The sequence below is a fragment of the Hyla sarda genome, chromosome 3 (genome assembly GCF_029499605.1).
Source record: "Hyla sarda isolate aHylSar1 chromosome 3, aHylSar1.hap1, whole genome shotgun sequence".
NCBI lineage: Eukaryota > Metazoa > Chordata > Amphibia > Anura > Hylidae > Hyla > Hyla sarda.
This window is the reverse complement of record NC_079191.1, coordinates 280,174,275-280,196,311: the sequence shown is the minus strand read 5'-3', so window position 1 is coordinate 280,196,311 and position 22,037 is coordinate 280,174,275. Positions and strand designations below refer to the sequence as shown.

The window sequence follows — 22,037 nt, the reverse complement described above, 5'->3', positions numbered from 1 at the left end:
TATTTAATATATTTATTAATGACCTTGTAGAGGGGTTGAATAGTAAAGTAGCAATCTGTGCAGATGATACTAAACTCTGTAAAGCAGTAAACATTATAGAGGACAGTGTACTATTACAAATGGATCTGGATAGGTTTGAGGTTTGGGCTGAGAAGTGGCAGATTAATTCAACACTGATAAATGTAGGGTAATACACACGGGGAGGAAAAATCCGGGCTGGGATTATGTATTAAATGGGAGCACACTTGGGACGACTGATGTGGAAAAGGACTTGGAAGTTTTAGTTAACAGTAAATTAAGCTGTAGTGACCAGTGTCGGGCAGCTGCTGCCAAGGCAAATAAAATCATGGGGTGCATCAATAGGGGCATAGATGCCCACGACAAGGAAATTATTCTACCGCTGTACAAATCACTACTCAGACCACACATGGAATACTGTGTACAGTACTGGGCACCAGTGTACATGAAAGATATAGTGGAGCTGGAGAGGGTTGAAAGACTGGCAACCAGAGTAATACGGGGAATGGGAGGTGTACAGTACCCAGAAAGATTATCAGAATTGGAGATTTTCCTAACCTTGGTGACTGAAAATATGGATTTTATAAAAGATAGGAGTCGAGCATTATGCAATTCTTTCTTTACTGCAAATGGACAGCAGCAAAATATTAAAACTTTTTTTCAATAGGTAACAAGAAAATTTTTAGGTACATAGGTGTACAGGTTACAGGTATAGACAACCAAACATGCTATACATAACGATGACCAATGAATATACAGGCTAGTTGATATAAGGTCCTGCATAACTGAAATACTCCTCTTTCTTTGTGTAATAACTAAAATAATAAGAGTTCTAAGAAGAGCAAATAAGTAAAACTCAGTGAATCCATCTGGAATTCACCAAGTAACAGAGATATTGTTCATCGATATAAATGAAGGAAAACATGACAGAGGAACATGGTGAAGATCCAACAGAAAAGAAGTAGAACAAGATCCATATTTCGGGATAGTTAGTATGCTGAAAAATAGAATATAAAATAATTTGAGGAATGGGTCAAGGGAGGGATAATGCTCGCCTCCTGTCTTCCATAAAATCCATATTTTCCGTCACCAAGGGTAGGAAAATCTCCAATTTTATATTAAGACAAGAGGCATTCACATTATGCAAGTTCAAAGCTGTGGATTATAATAATAATATATAGGTTAATACAATAATAATTATATAAACAACCAATAATAAATAAATAATAACATTCATATTAAAGAACAGACATAGAGACATGGGGTTCAGGTCTAAAGTAGAAGGATTTGAAAGTAGAATCAGAGGACCAATTAGCTGCTTTGAAGAGATCGGAGAGAGAACCTCCTGATTGGATCTTAGTAGAAACGACACCTCTAGTGATATTGGCCAGAGACATGGCAAACCTGATCCATCTAGCAAGAGTGGCAGAGGAGAAAGGACTATGAGGTTTACAGTATGAAATGAGAAGTTGAGAGGGAGAGGGATGTCTAAAAGATTGGGTTCTAGATCCATAGGATTTCAAGCAACGGACAACACAGAGTTTATCGTGGTGAGGAAAAGAAGGGTAGAATACTTCATGCAAATTAGTTTTAGTGCATCTATGAATATAAAAAAGAACTCCATGAGGTGAATAGTGTCTACGAGATATGTCTAAAGAATGGACATCAGAGACTCTTTTTATGGAGATTAGACAGAGAAAAGTAGTTAGTTTAGTAGATAAATGTTTTAAGCATAGTGAATCGTTATCATCCCATGATGAAAATAGTTGCAATAAGAGAGCTCAAAAGAAAAGGTGCGGAGCAACTCCCCCGGTGTTTCAGAGATAGCAGAGTAGATCACATCACGGTCAGGCGGAGATGCAGCAGGGAGGCAGTAGATGGAACGGGGGAATCAGGTGTCGCGCCACAGTCGTATCACACTGGTGCTTCATCAGGCCCCTGCGTTCCAATTAGAGATGTATATTTAGGTAAAGGAGGTCTTTAAAAGCAAATGCCTTTAAGAAATTTACAGACTAAAGGATGTAGTCAAATTGGAAAAGAATCAATAGGTTCATGGTAGAAAGATATGGCTAAACGGTAAAGGTTTAAAGTATTATAGGCTTTACCTGAATCAAAGGCGAAAGATAAATAATTTAGAATGTGGGAGAGAGGAGCACGTAGGGGATCCAGATCCAATTGTGTGCACCAATCAGGCCACAACAAGATAAGATGTTTCTAATCGATTGAGAAAATTCAGAGTCAATTGTGATTGACCCGAAATTAGCCAAGCGACCAGAGGAAGATGATGAGATAGGGATAGGATGAGGTTCTGAAGTGGGTCCAATAGGAGATTTGGTAAATGAGGGAGAAGCCTCGGGAAATATATCAACATTCCCAGAATATGGGGAAACAATGATCGGGTTGACCACCAAGGGTTATCAAAACAATCGTCACTTTCTGAATGATGACTTTAAGAAGGACTCTGGGGATGAGAGCAAATGGAGGGAATGCAAAAAGAGTTTTTCTTTGCCAGGATTGGAGAAGGGCATCCACATCCGATGCTTCTGGATTGGGTCGCCAGCTGAAGAAGAGTGGAAGTTGGCGATTGATGGCGATTGATGGTGATTGGGATGCAAAGAGATCTAAGTTAAGAGGACCCCAAGGGATATTGAGTTGTCGGGAAACCTGAGGATCTAACATCCAGTCGCTGGAATCGACTAGATATTGAGAATTTCAATCTGCCAGTGAGATATTCAGCTTTTAGGATATTTTCCTCTAAACAAAAGTGCCAAAGATCTTTGGCAATGTTGGCTAAAGTTTCTGGTTTGGTTCCTCCTAAGCAATTTATTTATTGGACTGCAGAGATGTTGTCCAAACGTAAAAGAATGCAACCGTAGGAAAAATCTTTGGCAAAACTTTATAGAGCAAAAAAGCCTTTCAAGAGTTCTAGACAGATGACATGGACCTGGGATTCCGATTGGGACCATTTGCCTCCAGTAGAAAGGGAACCGCAATGAGTTCCCGAACCTCAGAGACTTGCATCTGATTCCAGTATTAGGTCTGGATTGGAGTTGAAGGTGGTCTTGCCATTCCATTCTTGGATATGTTTGAGCCACTAGTTGAGTTCTTCTCTGGCATCTGATGATAGATAATTTTGTCTAAATAACCCAGACCTTCTCTTAGATGAAGGATTTCTAGACGTTGAAGGGCACTGTAATGTAATGGGGCAGGAAAAATCGCCTGAATGGATGCGGAAAGGAGACCTACAGTTCTGGCTATAGAACGAAGTGAAATAAGATCTTTGTTGAGAAGAGATCTGATTTCTTTTTGTATGGTCTTCAGTTTTTTGGTGGGGAGACTCAATAAGGCTGTATGAGTATTCACAAGAAAACCCAGGAATTCCATTTCTTTTGATGGAGAAAGGATTGATTTCTCCTGATTTATTAGAAAGCCTAGATTGGAAAGAAGGGAATGAGTCAAATTCATGTGAAGAAGAGCGAGGCGATAAGAGGTAGCCATGATGAGAATGTCGTCTAAATAGATTATTAGGCGAACTTCCTGAGACCGAAGGGCAGCAACTATTGGTTTTATTAACTTGGTGAAGCAATAAGGGGCTGAAGAATGTCCGAAGGGGAGACAAGTAAATTGCCATTTCAAATTTTTCCAAATGAATTGGAGATAAGGTTGTGACAGTGGATGAATGGGAACTGTCAAATAAACATCTTTGAGATCGATTTTTATTAACCAATCCTCTGTTAGTAAAAGATCTCTTAGAAGATGAATACCTTCCATCTTGAAGTGGCGATAGCGTACATAGTTATTTAGAATCTTTAAATTGATGACTGGTCTGTGACCGCCATCTTTCTTTTTGACCAGGAAGAGATTGCTTATGAAATCTGGTGCATCCAGTGGAACCTGAATAATGGCATATTTGGAACATTGTTCCTTGATTTCTGAATTTATCAGAAGGCAATCCTCTCTGGAAAATTGGATAGGATGATAGGTTATAATTTGAACTGGAGGACAAGTAAAGTCTATTTGGTAAACCAAAAAATGCATTTAGGATCAAGTGGTCGGAAGATATCCTTTCCCAGTTTGGGAAAAAATGAAGGATCCTTCCACCCACTGGCAGATGGGAAGAAGTTGGAGGAGGGTAACATACCTGAAGATGGTCTTGAACAGGATGAAATGCGTTGTCCGTGTCCTAGGTAGGGAAAGAAGGGTGGAGGTTGGGTGGTGGGAACTGGGAATTATGCCCTGTCATATTGAAGAGGGGCTCTATAATGGATTTAAAGTGAGGTGCTCATCTGGGAAATCATCCCAGATGTCGTTCAGTGCAAATGGCTTTATTCGCATTACCAAAAATGCATATTGCCCTTTGGGCCCAACCCCTAAGGGTATGTACATCAACGGGGTCGCCAGATGTAATGGCTTCGTCCGACAATTCTAATACTTTTGTCATGGGGCCCAGGAGGCCTAGAACCTTTTCCTGGCAGGCCCTAAAGGAACGGTCGATTCCTTTTTTAGCATTTTCCCCTGACTTTTGTAAATATTTTGTCAGGATAAGATCAAGTTCCGGCATTTGGGCTGCATTGCAGGTTAGAGTTGGTCTTGGGCATTCCGCCCATAATTTATTACGGGCTTTCTTGTCTAGCCCTTTCTTAATCCAGTGGCAAATAAATTGGTCCACTTGAGAAGATGGCACCCATTCCCCTGAGCAGGGATGTCTAATGTGAGCAGAATCAAAAAATGGTAGGCCTGCAGCATCTAAAATAGAGGTTTCATCATTTGGTTGTTTATAAGAAAAGTCACTATCCTCTGAATCGTAGGGGTCAAAAGATGGGTCATCAGGGTCGGAATTTTCCAATTCCTCTACAGATGCCTCATCAGCTTGTTCTTCAAAATAATTTGGTTTGCGAATGGGAATGTAATTTAGCGGAGGAATGTGACATAGCCATAAAGACTGACTTAGTGATAGAGCCTTGCATTATTGCCATGGCATTAGTGATGGCAGATTGTACCGATCTAGAGATAGAACAGTCAACTAAATCTTGAATCTGGTCGCCAGCCAGATATTCAGTGTCCTTAAGTAGAGCTTGTTCAGAAGACATGTAGTAAATATATTGTATATATGAGTATATTATATAATAAATTAGAATATATATAGACTAAATAGAATAATATGTTTTTGAATAAATAGTAAATTAATTAATAATAAATTAATTCATGAATAAATAATAATATAAATATGGTCAATTAATATGTAATTACTTTACACCAAGGAGAGTTCAGTAATATGAGGTAGTTGGACTGTAAGGAGAAAATAAACACAGTAAACTTTGCTACAATGTCCTGAAAAGGACACTGGGAGGCAGACATAGATTAGAAAAGCCGTAATGGGGTGTGAATAAGAGCTGGTGAGGAGGAAATGACAGAAATGACTGCTCGATGCATCTGAGGTGAAGGGCGGGAACGGCTCCGCTGATCACCAACGGAGTGGAAGTACCGCGAGAATGAGAGGAAAAACAACTGCATCACAAGAAGATGGAGGCGCTGAGGAAGACGGGCGTGAGACTAACAGCCGGTAAGGAGGTGAAAGGAGTGAAAAATGGATATCAATATGAGAGATAATGCTAGGAGGAAAATGAAGGAGGAAATATATAAGTAATATAAGAGATATAGGGTGAAAATAATAAGGGGAAAACAGAAGAAATATACCATATTTATCGGCGTATAACACGCACTTTTTAGGCTAAAATTTTTAGCCTAAAGTCTATGTGCGTGTTATACGCCGATACACCCCCAGGAAAGGCAGGGGGAGAGAGACCGTCGCTGCCCGCTTCTCTCCCCCTGCCTTTCCTGGGGTCTAGAGCCCTGCTGCCGGCCCTTCTCTCCCCCTGGCTATCGGCGCCGCTGCCCGTTCTGTCCCCCTGACTATCGGTACCGGCGCCCCATTGCCGGCGCCGATAGCCAGGGGGAGAGAAGCGGCGCCGACAGCCAGGGGGAGAGAAGGGGCAGCGGCACCCATTGCCGGCGCCGCTGCCCAGTTGCCTCCCCCCATCCCCGGTGGCATAATTACCTGGGTCGGGTCCGCGCTGCTGCAGGCCTCCGGCTTGCGTCCCCTGCGTCGTTGCTATGCACGGCGCGGCGCACTGACGTCATGCGCCACACCTTGCAGCGCATAGCAACGACGAAGGGGACGCACGCCGGAGGCCTGCAGCAGCGCGGACCTGACCCAGGTAATTTTGCCACCGGGGATGCGCCGCTGCCCCTTCTCTCCCCCTGGCTGCCGGCGCCGCTTCTCTCCCCCTGGCTATCGGCGCCGGTACCGATAGTCAGGGGGACAGAACGGGCAGTGGCGCCGATAGCCAGGGGGAGAGAAGGGCCAGCAGCAGGGCTCTAGACCCCAGGAAAGGCAGGGGGAGAGAAGCGGGCAGCGACGGCCTCTCTCCCCCTGCCTTTCCTGGGGGTGTATCGGGGTATACACGCACACACACACACACACGCACCCTCATTTTACCATGGATATTTGGGTAAAAAACTTTTTTTACCCAAATATCCTTGGTAAAATGAGGGTGCGTGTTATAGGCCGGTGCGTGGTATACCCCGATAAATACGGTAATTAATAGCAAGTAATAATAAGTACTAACAATGGGTAACAATATGGAAATACAAACAAAATAAGGACATAAGCAAAATATGTGATAATAGAAGTTATATAAGAAAAAATTAATCTAATGGTGAGTACTCATCTGATATCTGTGCTAGAAGCAAAGAAAGAGGAGTATTTCAGTTATGCAGGACCTTATATCAACTAGCCTGTACATTCATTGGTCACCGTTATGTATAGCATGTTTGGTTGTTTATACCTGTAACCTGTACACCTAAAAATTTAAAAGGGGTCTGGATGCATTTTCGGAGAATACTAACATTACAGGTTATGGATTCTAGATCTATAGGGACAGAAGGTTGATTTAGGGATCTATTCTAATTGCCATATTTGGAGTCAGGAAGGAATTTTTACCACGAGTATGAGGGTTTTGTGCATTCTTCTGGATCAACTCAGTAAGAACTCATTAGGGAAATAGGTTGAACTTGATGGACTCCGGTCTTTTTAAACCTTATGAACTATGTAACAATGTTACGTTCAACACAGTTTCTGTATGTAACTGTATATTTATTTCTTTTTTAAAGAACACTCCTTAATGATCTGTATTACAAACTCAGTTTCACAGAATTATAATCCACTAAATAGCACAATAACCCATTTCCACATAGTCAGATATGCTTTGTCACCTTTTTTAAAGACACTCCAGTAAATGTATTTGGTGACGTGTCCAACCGAGAGTTACATATAACTGTACCAGTGATGCACTTGTACATATACATGGGGTGGAATGTTTCCCATATGTATTATTGGAGTATACCAAGCAAAATGTTCACATAAGACCATATACTTGTGATATATTCATAACCGTGTCATATAGCTTTTGGAAAAAGAAAACCTCACAATAAGCACATGTTTGTACTTTTAATGCTTTACATTACTATAATTTTAAAATCACAATCTGCACTTAAGTTATAGTCAATTCAGCAAACAAGGGACGAAAAAATTACAAGAGTAAAGAACTGACTGATATATCCGTAATTTTTGTCGTTTAACCAATGCATAAGTGCATATAAGATGATATTTCAGTTAAATATCTTGCTTACACTATACATTTTTTGTTCTATTTACGCAACAGTAATCCCCATGCTTCACATAGAAAAAAGCAATTCACGACATTAAGAAAAAAATGTACAATTTATGAAACAAAGTAAATAAATATTAGTATTACAGGATTGGAGCTGTACATAAAAGCTGTCGAGTTTCAATCATATAAAAATATGTTTTAGTGCAACCTCACATATATATTGATGCTATTTTTTACTTTTTACATGTAGGCCCAAGTGTCCAAAAAAGAATGAAATTACAATTATTACAAAGCAGATACACAAATTCTAAAATATATACAGGGTACTGCTAAAAATGCTTATAAGAATATAAGCAAAGTAAAGAAAAAGGCACAAACATCTGTACAATTAAAAGTACCAGACCCATTACAAGAGTTTAAAGTTTTTCGTTTTGGTCAGGCTCATGATGACTTATTTTTATAGATATATACAAGTCTATATATTTATAGTTATCTGTTTTCGTATAATAAAGTACTTTCAAGAACAAATCATTTTAAAGTACATCAGTCATGCTATGAATGTGTTTTCTACAAGAAAAGTTTTTATTTTTATTTTATCTTATTGTCTACATGCCCATTCAAATCAATGCAAGTTACCAGACTCGCCTACCGAGTCCTTCCCTTCTGATGTGCTCGATGGCTCTTCATTCCTGCCATAATATCCTAACTTTGTCATGTCCATGCTCTTACTATAGAATTTGGAATGAGCTAGTGTAGACTGTGATGTACCAAAACTGTCTTTTTCTCTGTGCAAGTCAACAGGGGTGGGTGAGGCGCATGCAAGTGGCAAGCTTGCCTCATGTCCACTAAAGTGCCTAATGCCAAACTGTGCACTTTCTAATGTCTTTTGATTGGGCTCAGGAGGATGAGACAGCTGGTCTCGCTTCAGCGATAGACCTTCCTCTGTAGCAATCCTCAGGCAAGCAATGGCTTTTGTGCAAGTACGTATATTTTCCTCTTGCTCCCTCTCAGCAGGCTTGGAGCTTTCATCCGAAGGGCTTTGCCCTGGTGAAGGTAAGAGCGTTGGGACAGATCCATGTATAGGATCTCCAAGAGGAAAATCAGAAGAAGAATGTTTCTCAAGGTGCAATGGGATACATGACTCTGAAGATGGGATTGTCTTCTCATCTGAGCTGCTTAGGTGCAAAGTTGTCGTGGATGAAGAGTGAGGACTGGGCTGGATTGCAGAATTAGAATTAATAATCTGAATTCCACCAATTGGGATCATGGGTAAAGGTGCTCGTATTTGCTGCTGTGAGTGCAATGGCAAGTGGCTGAACACATAGTCTTTGTGGCCAACAGGGGCTGGGCTTTGGTGTCCAGAAATATCTTCTGGATAAAGACCTACATATGGGAACTGCGGCCAGTTCTTTCGTAAACTCTGCAAAAGAAAGAACAAAACAGTTGGTTAAATCGGTAGCTTGTTAGAAGCAAAAACATATTTTCAATTAAAGGTAATAAAAAAATATGAAAATAAAGGGATTAACAACAATTATATAATCTTTCTATACTAAAATACTGAAATCTGGCATGTGACAATTCAGGAATCTTGATAATCCAGCAATTCCAACATAAAACAACACAAAAACTAGAAATGCAGAGACTATGAATTAGGAACTCCTGGAATAAGTGATACTACCATCATGTTTGGCTGTCTTCCTTAATGTTCTCTTCCTTTATTATCACATGATCTTTTCAAGAGCAACTGATTGTGTCATATTCACAGCCTATATGAAGGCTATACCAAATCAGAAAGTGCTTCCTATAGGGTAAATTTACATGGGATGGATTTGTTGCAGACTTGCGGTTGTGGGGATCACAGTACTATGTGTGTGGATGACATTTTGCAAAACAAAAATTGGAAAAGGACCCTGAGTTTACACAGAAGATTTTGTTCAGTGATGAGACAAATTTTTATGTGAATGGTGAAGTTAACAAACAAAACCACCACTATTGGTCTTAAACTAACCCATATTGGATAGATCCCTCCAAGACTATTGGAACACAAAAATTGATGGTATGGTGTGGTATATGGGGTACAAAGATAGTGGGGCCATTCTTCATCAATGGAAACCTCAAGGCCACTGGATATGTTAAATTGCTACATGATGATGTGTTTCCCTGAGTTTCACATTCCCTGAGTTTTTCCAGCAAGATGGTGCACCACCACATTATGGGTATCAGGTCCGAGCATTCCTAGATGAACAGTTTCCTGGAAAGTGGATTGGTCGTCGTGGGCCGGTTGAATGGCCCCCAAGGTCTCCCGATCTGACCCTCTTAGACTTTTATCTTTGGGGTCATCTGAAGGCAATTGTCTATGCTGTGAAGATACAAGATGTTCAGCACCTGAAACTACGGATACTGGAAGCCTGAGCTAGCATTTCTCCTGCGGTGTTGCTATCAGTGTGTGAAGAGAAGGAGAAGAGGGTTGCATTGACAATCCAACACAATGGGCAGCACATAGAACACATTTTATAAGTGGTCAGAAACTTGTAAATAACTCATGAAAGAATAAAGTTACGTTAAAACCAAGCACATAATTGTTTTTCTTGTGAAATTCCCAATAAGTTTGATGTGTCACATGACCCTCTTCCTATTGAAAAAACAAAAATTGGATTCAAAATGGCCGACTTCAAAATGGCCAACATGGTCACCACCCATCTTCAAAAGTTTCCCCCCTCACATATACTAATGTGCCATAAACAGGAAGTTAATATCACCAACCATTCCCATTTTATTAAGGTGTATCCATATAAATGGCCCACCCTGTACATTGATCCAATGACAGTTGTAATGGCCATTTAGATTATGTAAATGGATAATAGCTGACAACAAAGAAAGGTCAAGGCCGGCTAGTAGCAACGACCCTATGTTACTGAAAGCAGCTGAGTGTCACCAGGTAAATAATCTGTAAAAAGGAAAAAAAATGGAGACCTGCAAAAAGGCGCCTAGTGTTATACTGCAAGAAAAAGAGGCAAAGTGAAGCAATGCACTGGTGGGCAATCCTAGCCTGTAGGTAGTGGGTGCTCACCTTAAGCGAGCAGAAAACTTGCATATCAACCAAAAGCTGGGGTTATGAACTTATGCACTGGAGAAAGCTGCTGAGCCCAGGGTGTAGGAGAGGACTGGCCCGTCCTGGTGAGAAACGTGGAGGATAGAAGCAAAATACCCTTTGGAGAAGGCGCTGCTGGTGTCCGGTGTAGATGGAAATGATCAAGCCAAAAGGAGGAAGTTTCAACCAAAGCTGGACCAATTTATTGGAAAAGAAGTGTTTACTAGCAGGATAACACGTTTTGGGGGACAGCACCCCCTTCTTCAGATCAGTGGTGATCAGAAGAAGGGGGCGATGTCCCCCAAAATGTGTTATCCTATTTTGTACCACTTTGTTTACCAATAAATTGGTCCAGCTTTGGTTGAAACTTCCTCCTTTGGCTTGAAGATTTCCATCTACACCGGACACCAGCAGCGCCTTCCCCAAAGGGTATTTTGCCAAAAGCCTTCTTAATCTGACAAAGATGCAATGTCCCACCTCTGATTGGCTAAGCAGCAGTCTGTGGGGTTCTTTCTGGTGCCTAGGCACGATACATGACAATGACCTTCAGCCTATTACTGGTTGTGTTAGTGTGTTTTGCACTAGGTATCAGGATAACATGCACTGAGCACTTTAGGTAGTAGGGGGAAGCAGTGAGTTCATTATCCATATATATGTGAACTGACTTCTGTGCGTATGCGCATGTGCGGGGAAGTCCAGGCAGCGTGTCACTTCTCCCGGGCGTCGGAAAGCACAGTGGGCAGGTCTGGAAGTGATGTTTCCGTGACCTGCGTGCTGAGGCTGTGACGCGGTGGGTAAAAAGGGCGAAGCGTGCTTCCAGGACCCAGCGCATGCGAAAGGCGTGAAATCAGGTTCAGACGGTGCTAGACACCAATCATGGTGGCATATAAAAGGAGTAAGTGGTAGCTGGCATATTACGTCCCTTCATAAAGTCCAGGTAGACGAAACGTACGTTGGGGCTCACAGCAACAGCATTCCCTATGGGTGAGTTTACTTTTATACCATTTCTTGTCATGTTGTGAGCAATACTGTTGCAAGTAGGTGCGGGTAGAGACTACTTAGTGAGGTATAGAGGGGTAGTTGTTTTCCCCTGGTGACTCTGTGCACTTTATTATTTAGTAGTTGATGCAGAGTGCAATACACGCTGCATGTTTACAAATCTTACCATAAGTATTTATGATAATGCATTTTGTTTATGTTCTATATTGACTATTGGTTAATAGCTGACTTGCTGTTATTTGGCTGATTTTAGAATTTTCCCATTCCCTAATTACATGCAATACTTTCTACTTTTTTGTAAGTTTTAATATGTACAATAAAGTGATTCTTTATCAGTAGTTATGATAATTTTTTTGGGGGGTATTATATGGTTTATATTGAGCTACACTGAGGTAACAATATTAGAGACTCCAGGCACCAATATAGTCATGACAATGTGAATTATCCCCTTATGACAATGTGGTTTGGATGCCTTACTGGCTTTTAGCGTCTAATGTATGGTTGAGGCAGGATATCGCTGCAGTTGGCGATAAGTTGTTACCATGTATGTGTAATACATATGTGTATGTATGTATAAATAATTTATAATTGCCTCCACAGATTTTGTCCGGGCCCCCAGTGTGCCCCCTCAAAATATGGAAGATGGAGAAGCCACTGTCAGTACAAAACATGGGTTCACATTTGACTTTTGCTAAGTCTTTTAGAATAAGTATGCAGAAGTAAGAAGATGTAAGAATTGCATTAACAGACTATAGATAGCACATAAACAACAAAAACACAATAAAAAAAAAGGCAACTTACTCCTGGGCCAAGTAATCCTGAGTCTGAGTGCAAATAGTGACTCATTGGCAAACTTGGATTGTGGTGTAAACGTCTTCTAGGAGAAAGTGCTCTAAAGCTGGCCATGTATCTTCTCTCTCTTCTCGGAGACAGATCTCGCCCAGCAGACATATCTTTCCCAGGTGACACTGGCCTTAATGGTGAAAGATGGCGTCTTGGTGATATGTCTCTTCTTGGTGAGAGTTCCCTCCTTAATGCAGCTTCTTTTCTTGGTGACAGATGCCTCATTGGTGAAGAATCCCTTCTTGGTGATAAGTGCCTTCTGGGGGACAAATCTCCCCTAAGTGATAGGTACCTCTTTGGTGAATTATCTCTACATGGCGAAGAATCATATCCTGGAGAGGAATGGCGACTACAAGATGAGAAGTCCCTAGGGGAAGAACTAGGTTCAGGAGTAAGCATATAGTCCTCATCCATGCTGCCGGGTACGTCCATTTTTTCTCTATCACGTTCCAGATTGGCAAGGAGAAACTTTTGATAGTTTACCATTTGAGAGTCTCCACCCACAGCACTTGGAGTCATGAGATGTGTTACATGAATACTAGGCATGGTGGACAAATAACTCATCAAAGAAGAGGGACCCATGGAGACCTCTGGCGATGCTCTTTGTGATGCTGAAGCAGCAGTAACAGACAATGTTGAAAATCGAGGGGGCTGTGGGCTTGTACTTCTCGATCTAGTTTTTGGTGTAGAGTCACCCTGGTTATCATCAAAGTCGTCCTCGTCATCATCGTCATCATCATTATCATCTCCGTCATCACCATCTGATTCCTCTGCATCTGAAAACTGGTGATCAATAGATATGCTGCTCTTTTCTGATTCTTTCTGTATATCTTCAATGTTTCCTAAAATAAAAGTATTACAGAAATAAGAATTCTGGTATCTGAAATGCAAATATATTGCTGCAATAATTCAAGCTTACATCATGTTTCACTGATGTAATAAGTTAGACTTATAATAAATGTCATTGACCAACTACTAAAGGCCAACTACTCAAATATATTTCACTCAAACATAAAACTTGAAAACAAAAAAAGTGAACATTTCTTACAGTCATGGTCGTATATGTTGGGACCCCTGAAATTTTTCAAGAAAATAAGTATTTCTCACAGAAAAGGATTGCAGTAACACATGTTTTGCTATAAACATGTTTATTCCCTTTGTGTGTATTGGAACTACACCAAAAAAGCTAATTGGGCAGCAAACTCCAAAAATGGGCTGGACAAAATTACTGGCACCCTTTCAACATTGTGGTAAAATAAGATTGTTTCAACATGTGATGCTCCTTTAAACTCACCTCGAGCAAGTAACAGGTGTGGCCAATATAAAAAAAAAAATCACACCTGAAAGTTAATAAAAAGGAGAGAAGTTCACTTAGTCTTTGCATTGTGTGTCAGTGTGTGCCACACTAAGCATGGACAACAGAATTGTCTGAGGAATTGAGAACCAAAATTGTGGAAAAATGTCAACAATCTCAATGTTACAAGTCCATCTCCAGAGATCTAGATTTGCCTTTGTTCATAGTGCGCAACATTATCAAGAGGTTTGCAACCCATGGCACTGTAGCTAATCTCTCTGGGCGTGAACAGAAGAGAAAAATTGATGAAAGGTGTCAACGCAGGATAGTCCGGATGATGGATAAGCAGCCCCAAACAATTTCCAAAGATATTCAAGCTGTCATGCAGGCTCAGGGAGCATCAGTGTCAGTGCGAACTATCCGTCGACATATAAATGAAATGAAACACTATGGCAGGAGACCCAGGAGGACCCCACTGCTGACACAGAGACATTAAAAAGCAAGACTACATTTTGCCAAAATGAACTTGAGTAAGCCAAAACCCTTCTGGGAAAACATCTTGTGGACAGATGAGACCAAGATAGAGCTTTTTGGAAAAGCACATCATTCTATTGTTTACCAAAAATGGAATGAGGCCTGCAAAGAAAAGAAAACAGTATCTACAGTGAAATATGGTGGAGGTTCAATGATGTTTAGGGGTTGTTTTGCTGCCTCTGGCACTGGGTGTCTTGAATGTGTGCAAGGCATCTTGAAATCTGAGGATTATCAAAGGATTTTGGGTCACACTGTACAGCCCAGTGTCAGAAAGCTGGGTTTGAGTCCGAGATCTTGGGTCTTCCAGCAGGACAGTGACCCCAAACATAAGTCAAAAAGCACCCAGAAATGGATGGCAACAAAGCGCTGGAGACTTCTGAAGTGGCCAGCAATGAGTCCAGATCTAAATCCCATTGAACACCTGTGGAGAGATCTTAAAATTGCTGTTGGGAAAAGGCGCCCTTCCAATAAGAGAGACCTGGAGCAGTTTGCAAAGGAAGAGTGGTCCAACTTTCCGGCTGAGAGGTGTAAGAAGCTTATTGATGGTTATAGGAAGCCACTGATTTCCGTAATTTTTTCCAAAGGGTGTGCAACCAAATATTAAGTTAAGGGTATCAATAATTTTGTCCAGCCCATTTTTGGAGTTTGGTGTGACATTATGTCCAATTTGCTTTTTTCCCTCCCTTTTTTGGTTTAGTTCCAATACACACAAAGGGAATAAACACGTGTATAGCAAAACGTGTTACTGGAATCCTTTTCTGTGAGAAATACTTCATTTTCTTGAAAACCTTCAGGGGTGCCAACATTTACGGCCATGAAGATATCTACTCATCATTGCTCTACACTGTTTTCATAGGGTGGTGGGGAAACTATAATGTAATACTTGCAGTGGAAGTGTCTGGGAGGGTGTAAGTTTTAAACAAAAGTTATTCTTATTAGTTCTGTCACCAAGGTTTCTCTCCGGCTAAGGCCCTCATAAACCACTAGCACGAAGCTATTCAGCAATCCTAACACTTACGGGGACATTTATCATCGTTGCTTTGGTAAGTGAGTTCTGTAGTCATTTTTTTCTTGCTATTTTTTTGCTTATGTATGACATATTTATCATACTATCACAGGGGGTTGATAAATTTGGCTTACATGAGCAAAAACCAAGAAATCACTTTTAAATACAATTTTTTTAGCACACATAAGCAAAAACCAAATAATGACTACAGAACACCACTATGCAGCTTTGAGAAAAAATTAGCATATATATATATATATATATATATATATATATATGTGTGTGTGTGTGTGTGTGTGTGTTTATTACATTTTTTTAACACTGTTTTTTCGCCCTAAATGTACTTACTAATTTTTTTTATTTATTTGTTACTTCTTCTACAGATCCGTGTATCCTGTGGACTCCTTCGGATTCGGTGGACTACTTCGACGACCAGCGTTTTTCTTTGCTTGATGTTAATAAAATGGTTAACGAGGGCTTGTGGGGGGAGTATTTTTTTGTAATAAATTTTTTCTTTATACCTGTTGTGCTTTTTTTTTTTTTACTTACTGGACAGGCTTAGTAGTGGAAGTCCATTACTAAGCCGGGCTTAGCGTTAGCCACAAAAACAGCTAGCGCTAACCCCCAATTATTACCCCGGTACCCAACACCACAGGGGTGACGGGGAGAGCCGGTACCAACAGGCCCGGAGCGTCAAAAATGGTGCTCCTGGGCCTAGGCTGTAACAGGCTGGCGTTATTTAGGCTGGGGAGGGCCAGTAACAATGGTCCTCGCCCATCCTGGTAACGTCAGGCTGTTACTGTTTGGTTGGTATTTGGCTGAGAATAAAAATAGGGGGGACCCTATGTGTTTTTTTTAAATATTTAATTATTTATAAAAAAAAAAACACATAGGGTCCCCCCTATTTTTATTCTCAGTCAAATACCAACCAAACAGCAACAGCCTGACATTACCAGGGTGGGAGAGGACCATTGTTACTGGCCCTCCCCAGCCTAAATAACGCCAGCCTGTTACCGCCTAGGCCCAGGAGCGCCATTTTTGACGCTCCGGGCCTGTTTGTACCGGCTCTTCCTGTCACTCCTGTGGCGTTGGGTACCGGGGTAATAATTGGGGGTTAGCGCTAGCTGTTTTTGTGGCTAACACTAAGCCCAGCTCAGTAATGGACTCCGTCTATAAGACAGCTTCCACTACTAAGCCTGTCAAGTAAAGTAAGGAAAAAACACAACAGGAACGCTGGTCATCTAAGTAGTCCACCGAATCCGAAGGAGTCCACAGGATACAAGGATCTGAAATGAGAAAAAAAAATGGCTTAGTACATTTATTATCACCTGCTCGCACATCTCCCGCCCCGCACGACTACAACTCCCAGCATGCCCTTACAGTAAGGACATGCTGGGAGTTGTAGTAGTGTGGTGCAGGAGATGTGTGGGCAAGTGACAAGCTTGTCCCCTGCCCCCAGCTGCAGGACTACAACTCCCAGCATGCCCTTACAGTAAGGACATGCTGGGAGTTGTAGTCCTGCAGCTGGGGCAGGGGACAAGCTTGTCATTCGCCTGCACTGCACAACTACAACTCCAAGCATGTCCTTAAAGTAAGGGCATGCTGGAAGTTGTAGTCCTGCAAAGGGAGCCCGGGCACACACACACAGAGAGTCACACACAGTCACACACAAACACACAGACAGTCACACACAGACAGAGACAGACAGCGAGACAGACACACACACGCGCCCTGCGAGTGACGTCACTGACGGAGGGACGTCAGGCCGGTGCAACCGAAGACGTGGGAGCGGAGGCCGGCGCAACCGAAGATGTGGGAGCGGAGGCCGGGCACAGTGCAGGTGAAGGCCGGGGTGGGGGGGGTGAGAGGGTTGCTGGTGGGAGCAGAGGCCGGGAACAGTGCAGGTGAAGGCCGGGGGGGTGATAGGGGTGCTGGTGGGGGCGGAGGCCGGAGGCCGGGAGCAGTGCAGGGGGGGGTTACGGATGGGCACAGCGCAGGTGAAGGCCGGTGGGGGGGGGGGGGGTGCTGACGGACCCCCCCCCCTGACAGACTCCTATATCCCCTAATCATGTCACTGTTCCGGTCGGGTCCTGTGATTGGCTGCTGGTCCTGGCCAATCACAGGACCCAGCGGGAAATGTGAAATCACAGCAGGGGATTTTGGGGTCTGCGGCGCCGTTATATGGAGCCAGGGCTGACATTACAGTGCAGCCGCTCGGGCTCCTCATACTGCCTTCCCGCTACCCTCACTTAATAATGATGGGGACACTGATATCCCCCCCCCCATGTCTCCCGCGAGTGCCGCTCAGCTCCCGCTGCTACAAGACTACAACTCCCAGCGTGTCCTCACTGTAAGGGCATGCTGGGACTTGTAGTCTTGCCACAGTTAGCAGACAGATGGGAGTTTTGTGGCGCTGGCAGGTGAGAGGGGTGGGATGTAAATCACTGCAGTGTCCCGGTAGCGCAGTGAGGGTAGCGGGGAGAAAGTATGTCGGAGCCGGGGCGGCAGTAGCTTTTCCTGCTCCATGTTGGAGCTGGAGTAAATTTTGTCAATTTTTACGGCCGTTGCAACATTTTATTGCGCAGCTGCGACTGTCGCAGTTAATAAATACCTGACTAAAGCAAATCCATTTTGAAAAATTAACTACGTAAGCAAGTTTGAATTTTCTTGCTTTTCTTGTTCTTCACGCAAATTGTCGCACGAAAACGCACGTAGTCGCAGTTGCGACAATTTTGCGACAATTATAGTAAAGAAAACCTGACTAAACGCCTTGATAAATGTCTGTCTTAGTACCTACATTTTATATGATAAATAAGTGTAATCTGTAGCTAAAATGTCCATAGTTTGCTATATGTTGTATTGGCTCATGATCGTGTTTCTAGTATTGGCTTATTAATCTGGAATATCTTTTTTTAATCTCTTTAAAACATTAAGGGTTTGTTCACATCGTGTAAAAGAAGCTCCAAAAGAAGCCCAAAAAAGGAACAAGGTTTCAAACTCCAATTGACTTCAATGGGGTATGTTCAGAAACTGTTCTGAAAATTCTTTTACACTATGTAGACATGCCCTAAGAAAAAACTAATAAAATACAGCTGATATTGTCATAAAACTACAAAGTGTTGATGTCTTTTAGGGTACGGTGCCACAAAGTGCTTACGCAGCATATTTCACACTGCGCTAAATCTGCTGCGCAGCGGGAAATATACTGTGTATTCTCAGATGAGCATAAATGCAGGGCTACCCAGCAGCACCCCTGTGTGTCCAGTGAGGTTTGGAGACGGGGCAGCGCATTACAGTCGTACCGATGTGCAGATCCACCTCCGAACCTCACAGCGCGCAGAGCTGCGACGGGGAAGTCCTGTGTATATTATCAGAGAATACACAGCATATTTCCCGCTGCACAGCGAGTAAGTGATACATGGGGCCATACCCTAAAACAGGAGAACTGAAAAGTCAAATAAGTCAGAACATATGTTTTTTACATTCTGCTATCTTTACTCTGAATCACAATGTGAAAACCTATTAAACAAAAGCATACATTCTGTAAAATGTCACATTATTTGGCTTTAAGCCATTGTATTAGAATTTGATATGTGTATAAGTTGAAGATCTAGTAATATAAAGCATGGCACAGTAGAAGTAGAGGGAAAAAGAGATGAACTGATGAATCATTGTGGCTAAACTTGTGTCATTCTTTTATAAGACATATTAATCTAATGATATAATAAGGTTCAGTACACACTTTAGGGACAAGGTAACACCACAAGTTCTGATGAAACTCACTCTTTATGCTGCATCTTTCCTATCTCTATGGTATGAATATGATATTGTGCCAGCTGTATCCTGTCATTTTGACTTTTTGATATATTCGTAAACTTTGAGGAAGATACTTTGCCCTGTGAAATTGAAGGTGTTTTCTGTGACTTTAATATTGATGACATATCGTTAGTAGGCCATGACTATTTGATCGGTAAGGGTTAATGACCAGCTTCAGCTGATCGGTGGGGATGCTGGGAGTTGGATCTTCATCAATGTAATATTCATGTCCTATTGCGACATAATGCCCTTCATTTGAAAAATATGTGCAAACTGTCACTGAAAGAACCTGACAGCAGGAAAATAGTTCCCGGTCTGAGGACGCCATTTACTAGTTCTTGGAATGCTGAGCGTATGGGTGAAGGTGTTGAATGCTTTTAGCGTCTCCGGTTTCAGAACATGGTTTCATTCATGTACAACACAACACTGTAGCAAATGTGCGTAGGAGTCTGATGTTTATATACAATGAATTGGTTACTCTAATTCTTTAATCCCTGCCACTGGCATTTTCTCTCATCTGCTCTATATGGAGAAATCTGTGAAATGTAGGCAGGCTATGGTGTAAGGGGGAAACCAACACAACGCATGAATACATCGGATTCCTACTTGTGACTGTTAGCACAACGTACACTGTGGTGCGGCAGATTAACACAACCATATTCTAAAGCACAGAATACTAAAATCATTCATTATACTCAGCTGATAGACAAGCACCATTTCTCCACTGACAGGTTCCTTATAATAAAGCTATAATGCACATATGGATTCCATTCATCCGATCCCAGGCTGTCCCTTCTCTATACATTTTTAAACATTGCTATGACTACATTTTGCTCTATTATTAGAGTGATTTCTTTTCAATGCTTGTATATGGATATATACACGGACTTGCTGTTTAAATGTATATTTCCATGTTAGGCAGTTGTGTAGGCGATTCATCTTCTCACCAAATAGGAACCAAAATGACAGCATGACGGACGTACCTGACTCTTCTATTTCCGCATCATCTACAGATGTCATTGCTACTCCAAGCTCCAGGCACTTTTTCATGTGGGCTTTTGACTTCATATGTTTTGTCAGGTTTCCTATAAAAAGACAAGCAGTCGGGTTCAGTTAGCTACGAGAAGAGGTGCGGACAACACATTTTGTGGCCACTGTTACTTTAACCCCTTAAGGACTCAGCCCATTTTGGCCTTAATTTTATTTTTATGTTTTTGTTTTTTTCCTCCTTGCCTTCTAAAAATCATAACTCTTTTATATTTTTATCCACAGACTAGTATGAGGGCTTGTTTTTTGCGCGACCAGTTGTCCTTTGTAATGATTTCACTCATTTTACCATAAAATGTATGGTGCAATCCAAAAAATACTATTTGTGTGGGAAAATTGATAAGAAAACCGCAATTTAGCAAATTTTGGAAGGTTTTGTTTTCATGCTGTACAATTTACGGTAAAATAGACATGTTTTCTTTATTCTGTGGGTCAATACGATTAAAATGATACCCATGATTACATACGTTTCTATTATTAAACAGCTTTAAAAAAATCGCAAGCTTTTTAACCAAATTAGTGCGTTTAAAATCCCTCTATTTTGCTGACCTATAATTTTTTCATTTTTCTGTATAAACGGCGGTATGAGAGCTCATTTTTTGCGCCGTGATCTGAACTTTTTTTTTATACTACATTTGCATATATAAAACTTTTAATACATTTTTTTTTATCAATTTTATTTGGAATAAAATACTACAAAAAAGCAGCAATTTTGGACTTTTTTTTATGTTCACGCCGTTCACCGTAGGGGATAATTAACATTATATTTTAATAGTTTGGATATTCACGCATGCGGCGATACCAAATATGTTTATTTAAAAAAAAATTACACTTTTTGGGGGTAAAATGGGGAAAAACAGACAATTTACATTTTTATTGGGGGAGGGGATTTTTCAATTTTTTTAAACTTTTTTTTTATTTTTATTTTTTCACTTTAATAGTCCCCATAGGGACTATTAAAGTGTAACATTGCTATTACTGTTCAGTGCTATGCATAGGACATAGCAATGATCAGTGTTATTGTTCATCTTCTGCTCTGGTCTGCTCCATCTCAGACCAGAGCAGAAGACCTGTGGAAGGCAGCGGAGGCTGGTGAGGGGACCTCCGTCTTCCGTTCTGGATGATCGGATCGCCGCGGCAGCGCTGCGGGCGATCCCATCATTCATTTTAGTGACTGCAGCGCTGCAGATGCCGTAATCTGTACTGATCACTGCATCTGAAGGGTAAATGGCGGACATCCACATGATAGCGGAGGCCCGCCATTACCGGCCGATCACTGGCTGCTATCAGCAGCCGGGACCTGCCGTGCATGACCCGAGTATTGCCCTGATGCTCGCGGTTATCTATAGGACGTAAATGTAGGTCCCGGTGCGTTAAGCACCACCGCACCAGGACATACATTTACGTCCTGCGTCGTTAAGGGGTTAAAAAGGCTTTTGAAATGTTGTAAAGACAGGTAAATAGTTTTCATTGGTCTGGGGTCTGAGTGTTCAGACTGCAACCAACAGCTAGAAGTAGCTAGGAGAAGAGCATGCTAAGTGAGACAAAATTACAATGTAAGTTTTGTTCTAACAATTGGCCAGGGTCTGAACACTCAGACCCCGACTAATCAAAACTTTTGACATGTTCCTAGATATCTTTTTTAGTTTTGGTTTTTGAAGTGACTGTACTGAAAGGATTAAGATTTTTAAATAGAAGTAATTTACAAATCTGTTT

The 22,037-nt window shown here is 41.5% G+C and overlaps 1 protein-coding gene across 9 annotated transcripts in view; it reads right to left on the bottom strand.

Annotated features, from left to right (window-relative positions):
* Positions 1-7,514: 7,514 nt before the first annotated feature.
* HIVEP2 (HIVEP zinc finger 2) overlaps positions 7,515-22,037 on the bottom strand; it is a 217,394-nt gene continuing 202,871 nt past the window's right edge. For all 9 annotated transcript variants that reach the window (XM_056566751.1, XM_056566742.1, XM_056566748.1 and 6 more), the window contains 3 exons: positions 20,258-20,359; positions 12,583-13,466; positions 7,515-9,111 (listed from right to left, as the gene is read on the bottom strand). In XM_056566751.1, coding sequence (XP_056422726.1) covers positions 8,314-9,111; positions 12,583-13,466; positions 20,258-20,359 — 1,784 coding nt within the window. In that variant the 3' untranslated portion in view covers positions 7,515-8,313. The remainder of the gene's footprint in view (positions 9,112-12,582; positions 13,467-20,257; positions 20,360-22,037) is intronic.